Source organism: Ambystoma mexicanum, chromosome 6p (assembly GCF_040938575.1).
Source record: "Ambystoma mexicanum isolate Mex_15411 chromosome 6p, UKY_AmexF1_1, whole genome shotgun sequence".
Lineage (NCBI taxonomy): Eukaryota > Metazoa > Chordata > Amphibia > Caudata > Ambystomatidae > Ambystoma > Ambystoma mexicanum.
In genome coordinates, this window is record NC_090935.1 from 416,891,677 (window position 1) to 416,900,067 (window position 8,391).

Genomic DNA, 8,391 nt, shown 5'->3' on the forward strand with positions numbered 1-8,391 from the left:
GGAGCAGGACTTTAGAGTTTACTATCTGGCAGCACAGATTAGGGTGATTAGAGATTGGCAAAGAAATGAGAGGGAAGGTATGGAGGCCGATGGATAGGACGGTGGTGGGAAGGGACTTTGAGGGGTTTCTGTGGTTGCCGAGGCACGATGGGCCCTCCTGAATGTATTTCAGTGACATAACATCGACTACATGCGATGCTTGGGATCAAGGCATTAATGGGGCGCACATCACCACTTTCCCATCCCTGTACATGCCCCTACATGGTAACCCACAATTTACGCCAGCTGCCACCAATACGTCGGCCTTCGATCCTTGGTTCCAGGGGGGCTGCCGGATGGTGCGAGATATGTTGGAGGGAGGCGAAGTGAAACAATTAGAGCAGTGTAAGAAGGACTTTGGCTTAGGGGAGAATCAGAGGTTTCCCTATCTCCAGATCAGGCACTGGGTCTCCGAGCCGTCGGTAAAGCTGGCAGGCTCTCGCTCCCTCACCCTGTTTGAAAAGTACCTAGACACAGACACTGGAGACAAGGGGGTTGTGTCGTCCATTTATAAACGTATTAAGCTGGGAGAAACCTTGCAGTCCAGGAAATATATGGTTAAATGGGCGCAGGACATGGAGATGGCCACAGAGGAACCGGATTGGGTCAATCTGTGGTCTCAGATCCCGAAACTTGCAAGATCCATTCAATCGGGAGATCTGGCTGAAACTGATGTTGAGGTGGCACCTAACCCCATTCAGGTTAAACAAAATATACCCCAATGTATCATGGTTGTGTTGGGAGTGCGGCGCAGTGAGCTCCTGGGCTCATGTTTGGTGAGTGTGTCCAAAAATCGATTTCTTTTGGTCTCAGGTCCAACGTGCAGCCTCCCAGGTGTTGGGTGTTCAGCTGGGCCAAAACAGAGGGCTGCACTTATTAGGCCTTAATGGGGTGCTGTCAACCCTAGCTACTAGAGCTGACCGCAAACTTTATGCGATAATGATGCTGGCAGTTTCTCTGGTCCTAGCCCGGAAACGGAAGTCGAAGGATCTGCCACAGGAACATGAGTGGGTTGCTAAACTGTGGTCCTTGGTGGCCATGGAGTGGCTCACCTACTCTATGCAGGGGGTCCACTTGCGGTTCACGTCGGACTGGGCCAACTTGCTGGCATATCTAAAAGCGGGAGCCCGCCGAGCCTGGTGCCCCAAGGCTATGGAACTACTGGGCATAATTTGCCCACAAATTGAATCACACCTGTGAAAACTTGTGAGCTTTAGCGCAGCTATCCTTCGGGGTGGCCGTTTTCAGGAACAGGCTCAACGACCCACCCTGTCAGCCTGGCCGAGTTAGCATGCATTATGTTTGTACTCTGAATGGCGACGTTACGCTATCAGGGACCTTTTGGGTCTTTGGGAGGGTGGGGGGGTTTGAAGAGGTTGAGGGAAAGTTTTTCTGTTGTGTACTTGTTTCTCTGTAAGAAAATAACAAGTAAGTTAATAAAAACATATTGGAAAAAAAACTGCTCTTTAATTAACTGATTATTATATTCCCACTCCTCACCCTTCCACCCTTTCTACTTGCTTTCTAAACTATTCCATGCAAAGTGTACCTCAATTATACATGTATGTAACAAAGTGATGTTCATTCTCTGTAACACGCGCCACGATGCCCCTGGGCTGTTGTGCGCTCTACACTATAAATACACATCTGCGCAAACTGGCGATGTGCGATCCCATCAAACTCCTGTGCCAGTACAACCTACTTACTCAGCACGAGGGCCTAACAGTGCACCCGCAGCCTCACTCAATGAACTTGGCAGCATGGCTCCTGAGGTCATAGAGTTCGGACATCTCAACCTGCCTCAGAGATGCATGGATATCTTGAAAGAATAACAAAAAAAAACTAGACACTGTTACTTTGGCACCAAATTACAAATCTCCTCTATTTGTCAGTCTAGACAAATCAACCCCATGGAATCTACTCCATCCCACATTCTAATTTATATGCTCCGTTTGCTAGACGCAGGGTTAGTATTCAACTCCCTAAAGGTCCACCTGGCAGCTTTATCAGCCTACACGACTTCCCATAATAAGGTCTCACGGTGGAAAGTACCGGTCATCAAAGCATTCATGGAAGGAGTAAAGAGACTCCACCATCCAATTTCTAACCCGCCGCCAAGATGGAATGTTAATGTGGTACTTGCTAAGCTCATGGGGACCCCCTTTCGAGCCTATGCACAAGTCTAGTCTCAAGCACCTGACTTATAAAACTGTCTTCTTAGTGGCTATCACTTCCATAAGAAGAGTTGGTGAAATTCAAGCATTGTCAGTGCAGGATCCTTTCTTTGTTGTCCACAAAGACAAGCTGGTTTTTACGTACTCACCCTAGGTTCTCCCCTAAATTCATCTACACATTTCATGTAAACCAGTCAATTGAGCTACCAGCTTTCTTCCAGGAACCCAACAGCTCAGCTGAGGTAAACCTCCACACACTAGATGTGAGGAGAGCGATCCTCTACTACGTAGACAAGACCAGACCGCTAAGAAAAACAGATCAATTGTTTGTCTCCATAGCGCCAGACAAAGAAGATGACTGCATTTCAAAAAATAACATCTCTAGGTGGATAGTTGGATGTATCCAACTGTGCTATTCCCTATCAGATAAGACACTGCCTTTTACGCCCAGGGCTCACTCCACAAGAGGCACATGAGCCACCCTGGCTTTCATTGCAAATATCTCCGTAGAAAGTATTTGCAAGGCAGCTACATGGAGCTCTGTACATTCTCTCTCAGCACTACTGCATTGACACTCATTCCAAGACAGATGCACAAGCGGTTCTAAGACATTTATTCGCTCATAAACCTTCTCACATCCCTCCGCCTTCTTCCAAACCTGCTTGCTAATCTATGCACAGCATGTTATCTAAGCAGATTCCACAAGCCTCAGAAGGGATACATTACTCACCGTAATCGTATTTCTGATCCTTGTATCTGCTTAGATTTGCATGCGACCCACCTTTCCTCCCCTCGGAGAGAAGGCGCATGGATGCTTATGAGCTTGTCTGATAAGTATCTGCTTGGATACAACTGAACTCGCACTACACCTCATGCTACCTCATGCTTGAAAAGTAACAATCTGAGGGACCTCGACGCGTGAGGGATGATGGGTACAGTGGACATCACACTAGGGATAGTATTACTGGCACGCCCTGTCGACGTCCCAAAAACAACTGTAATACTCTGTGCACAGCATGTGAATCAAAGCAGATACAAGCATCAGAAATATGATTACGGTGATTAATGTATCCCATATTGTTATAGAACCTTGATTGGACTCCTGTACTACTGCTGTTTGGGGTGCTGCTATCACATTTGCACCCCTCGGCCTATGTCGCCACAAAAGATGAAACCAGTTTAACTTGACTTTGCTTGTTTCACCTTTATGATTGGGATCAGTGTTGGTTAGTAGAAATTTGAGGTTGGACAGGTTTAGCCCCTTCGATCCTTCTATTCATGCAGAACAGTAGTCATTTTCTCTCTGCCTGCTCTCTTGCACTCGCTGGCCTGCTTTCTCATGCTCTTGCTGGCCTGCTTTCTCATGCTCTTGCTGGCCTGCTTTCTCATGCTCTTGCTGGCCTGCTTTCTCATGCTCTTGCTGGCCTGCTTTCTCATGCTCTTGCTGGCCTGCTTTCTCATGCTCTTGCTGGCCTGCTTTCTCATGCTCTTGCTGGCCTGCTTTCTCATGCTCTTGCTGGCCTGCTTTCTCATGCTCTTGCTGGCCTGCTTTCTCATGCTCTTGCTGGCCTGCTTTCTCATGCTCTCGCCCGCTCTGGCCTGCTTTCTCGCACTCGCTCGCTCTGGCCTGCTTTCTCGCACTCGCTCGCTCTGGCCTGCTTTCTCGCACTCGCTCGCTCTGGCCTGCTTTCTCGCACTCGCTCGCTCTGGCCTGCTTTCTCGCACTCGCTCGCTCTGGCCTGCTTTCTCGCACTCGCTCGCTCTGGCCTGCTTTCTCGCACTCGCTCGCTCTGGCCTGCTTTCTCGCACTCGCTCGCTCTGGCCTGCTTTCTCGCACTCGCTCGCTCTGGCCTGCTTTCTCGCACTCGCTCGCTCTGGCCTGCTTTCTCGCACTCGCTCGCTCTGGCCTGCTTTCTCGCACTCGCTCGCTCTGGCCTGCTTTCTCGCACTCGCTCGCTCTGGCCTGCTTTCTCGCACTCGCTCGCTCTGGCCTGCTTTCTCGCACTCGCTCGCTCTGGCCTGCTTTCTCGCCCTCGCGCTCGCTCTGGCCTGCTTTCTCGCCCTCGCGCTCGCTCTGGCCTGCTTTCTCGCCCTCGCGCTCGCTCTGGCCTGCTTTCTCGCCCTCGCGCTCGCTCTGGCCTGCTTTCTCGCCCTCGCTCTCGCTCTGGCCTGCTTTCTCGCCCTCGCTCTCGCTCTGGCCTGCTTTCTCGCCCTCGCTCTCGCTCTGGCCTGCTTTCTCGCCCTCGCTCTCGCTCTGGCCTGCTTTCTCGCCCTCGCTCTCGCTCTGGCCTGCTTTCTCGCCCTCGCTCTCGCTCTGGCCTGCTTTCTCGCCCTCGCTCTCGTTCTGGCCTGCTTTCTCGCCCTCGCTCTCGCTCTGGCCTGCTTTCTCGCCCTCGCTCTCGCTCTGGCCTGCTTTCTCGCCCTCGCTCTCGCTCTGGCCTGCTTTCTCGCCCTCGCTCTCGCTCTGGCCTGCTTTCTCGCCCTCGCTCTCGCTCTGGCCTGCTTTCTCGCCCTCGCTCTCGCTCTGGCCTGCTTTCTCGCCCTCGCTCTCGCACTCGCTCTGGCCTGCTTTCTCATGCTCTCGCACTCGCTCTGGCCTGCTTTCTCATGCTCTCGCACTCGCTCTGGCCTGCTTTCTCATGCTCTCGCACTCGCTCTGGCCTGCTTTCTCATGCTCTCGCACTCGCTCTGGCCTGCTTTCTCATGCTCTCGCTCTCGCTCTGGCCTGCTTTCTCATGCTCTCGCTCTCGCTTTGGCCTGCTTTCTCATGCTCTCGCTCGCTCTCTGGCTGCTTTCTGGCGCTTTCTCGGTCTTGACCTCCCTCCCCCTGACCCCTCCCCTCCACCCCCCTTGCTCGGCCTCTTTCTCTCGCTCAGGGTGGCAGTAGAGAGGAAGGGGGTTAGAGGGTGATGGGGAGGGCCACCCACTGCAGAGGTGGTGAGGACATGTTCAACAAAAAAGTTGGCCAAGACACACAGATCCAGTTATGTTGTTGCTTACCTGATCATTAAGGGAATTGACACTGTTGCTGTTTTCCGAGTGTCTGCCACCTGCTTAACTAGAATGATAATCATGTTCTGTGAACGTTTCTTAGTGGCAGCGCACTGACCAACACATAATCAATTAGATTATCTCTACCCTACCAGCAGAAACACACACTACCCTAGGGCTCTGACACCTCTACTGCTCCATTACAAAGAATGCAAGTTTGAACTTTCATTTGTAAGGCAAGACCCTCAACTTGCCACTCGGGTGTCTCCCCATTTTGTGGGTAATCTCGAGCAGGTTCTTCTATGTATTGAGGGAGTAAATATATCAATGCGCAAACAAATCGTTTTCATTAATATAGGAATGTTTTATCCATGATGGGGTTTAAAACCAAACTACTGCTTGTTTTATCTAAACATGTAGTTTAACCATTGAAATAGTAATTCACTATAATAACTACGTTGTTTTATAATTTCAGGTCTGCAACAGCGTTTTCAACAGCTGGGACCAGTTTAAAGACCATTTGGTATTGCATACAGGAGATAAACCCAACCATTGTACATTATGTGATTTGTGGTTCATGCAGGGTAGTGAACTGAGGCGGCATCTTCGGGACGCTCATAATATTTCACAAAGAATAGTGACCGAGGTGATACTTCCTGTGGAAGCTGTGGAAAATGAACAATTAGCTTCAATGACTTTTGTTGAACAAGTGGAGCAGGTCCATATGGTGCCGGTTGAGCAAGTTATACAAGTGCAAGTGGACACAACACAATTGACTATTGAGCATTTACACCAGGAACTATTGGAGGACAATGAATTGAAGGACGAACAATTGGAGGATTTGGAGGACCAGGTGCACATTGGCCATTTGGAAGTAGAACATCTAGAGATTGATCCAGGCTCAGAGGTGCACATGGAAGAGCTGCACGTGGACCATATCAATCATATTCAAATGGAAGAGGTGCAGACAGAAATCCTGGAGGAAGCAGACCTAAAGGAGGAAGAACTGGATGGAAGCGAATCTGGCCTAGCGGTCATAGCTGACGATGGAGAACACCAGAATATAGACAATGACAATGTTTATGATTTAAGAGTAAGTCAAATTGAAGAAACTGAAACCATGGGTGACTAGGGTAAATAACTGCACGTGGCAGTTGTGGAATAAAATACCAAATGTGTTCTTGAATTGCAATGTTGGTTCTTTCACTGGCATGGTCAGCTCTTCATTAGCATTGTCTTTTGGGGGAACTGGATAGGTGGACCAAAGGCTGGACATTTCAGACCATGTAAATAAAAAATATTGTTGCGCCTTTTATATTCTGACATGCAGGAAAAACTACTAGAGTACTGGACTTGGACAGCTCTGTACTAAGGTTGCACTGTTTCAGATAAGCTGTATCTATTTATAAAAAAATTAAGTTTTCACTATGCTGTTGAATACCCCTTTCATTTTAACGATTTTGTTCTTTTGCACATCCAAACATCAAGGTTCTTCTTTTTTTTTTTTTTTCTCTCTCTTATGGAAAGCATGAGTTTAACCATGCACTTGAAGCATTTTGCTTATGCTTGCACTAAAACTCTTGTGTACGACTTAAGGGTTTGAGCTGATCTGTACGACTTCAAATCCAAATGGGCTTCCTTTTCAACATGTTTGAATTGTATGCACATAAATGCACCCATGATTACGTCTCACCAGTGCAGCAGTGTTCACTCTGAAATATATTTAATTTACTAGTGACTTTCCAGTTCCAAGCCCAAACTTCGGAATCCCCGAGTTGTTCTGTTCGCCATAAAGTCCACACTGAAGAAGGACGTTCCATGTGCCTTTTTGGAGAAAGAACATAGACATATTCAAGGCCTCTTTGATTCTTAAATCATTGCATTGGACTGCAGTGCTCTCCAGTGATGAGCAAGTCTATGTTATTTAGAATTAAAAAGTAAAAGATGTTGTCAAATTACATTTATTTCTGGTGTCGAACATTGCTCGTAGTGACAGGTTTTGCTATTTCAATTTTGAAAGGGAGCCACATTACATTATTCCTGTTACGCACAATTACATGACAAAAGGTTTGTAGCCATTTTAAGGTCCAGATCTATTTTATACCGGTTGGGGAAAATGCAGCTTAATTTGCAAATTAATGTATTTATGAATTGAATTAATGTGGGTAAAGATGTACAGAAGACCCATCAGGCTCTTTGAGTTTTTTTTTTTTAAACCCAGTTATCTTGTGCTGATAATACTTGAAGCCATACATACAGGAATACTAAACTGTGGATTTCCTAGGAGTGTACATATTTTAATCAGTATTACTGGACAATAAAACATGAAGCATAAAATATTGAATATTTTGGCTTCTTGTTTAATTCTAAAACCTATCAAAATATGCTTGTAGCAAGTATGGTGATTCCTGCCTTACTATTAAATAATTTGGTTGAGCAGGGTTATAGCTTAATCCTGTCGAATTTTAGTAAATTGAGTAAATGACTAGTGAAGTCCCTCCAACCCCCTTTTGCAGCCTAAATTGTGAAATATGACCATTGGCCCACTTTGAGGGCTTTCCTGAAAAGGTTGGTTCGGCATAGGCTTGAAGAATGGTGTAGACAGAAAGCAGCAAACTCCAGTCCCCCCTGTCACCCAGCTTGTTTTTTTTTTTACAATTGCTATGGTTACATTTTGTTTCAAAATGACAATTGACATAACTACCCTGCTTTAATGATCATTGACCAAGCGTGCCTATCAGATGTGTTCCTGGTCTTTCATTGATGATTGTTTTGTTAATGGTATATACACTAGTTGCTCTCAGGGGAATCTATCCAAATTTCTCATCTATATATAAAGATTGTTTGTTGCATACCAGATGCAACTGAAAGAGGCAAATAGTATTGATCCTATTTCAACTTATTCTTTAAGCAAAGACTCCTATGTTTTTCCTTTATATTGAAGTGTATATTTAGACAGCCAAGAAGCAAATCCCCCACCCTTTGCACTGTACAGGTAGTCTTTTGTCCCTCCAACAATGACTGTTTGCTTTTTTTGGGGTCTACAGACTGGCAAGGCCAAGTTTATAAATGTTTGATTCATGGTTGACAGGGTGATTGATCTCGCCAGTCATTTAATTGTTGATGTTTAGGAACGTGGCCCAGCCATCCTAATTTCCTCTGACACCTAGCTTATAGGATGTAATCA

General features: G+C 46.9%; 1 protein-coding gene across 8 annotated transcripts in view; it reads left to right on the top strand.

The window, feature by feature from the left end:
* ZNF131 (zinc finger protein 131) overlaps nt 1–7,548 on the top strand; it is a 190,919-nt gene extending 183,371 nt beyond the window's left edge. For all 8 annotated transcript variants that reach the window (XM_069627219.1, XM_069627216.1, XM_069627215.1 and 5 more), the window contains one exon: nt 5,680–7,548. In XM_069627219.1, coding sequence (XP_069483320.1) covers nt 5,680–6,336 — 657 coding nt within the window. In that variant the 3' untranslated portion in view covers nt 6,337–7,548. The remainder of the gene's footprint in view (nt 1–5,679) is intronic.
* The last annotated feature ends 843 nt before the right edge of the window (nt 7,549–8,391 follow it).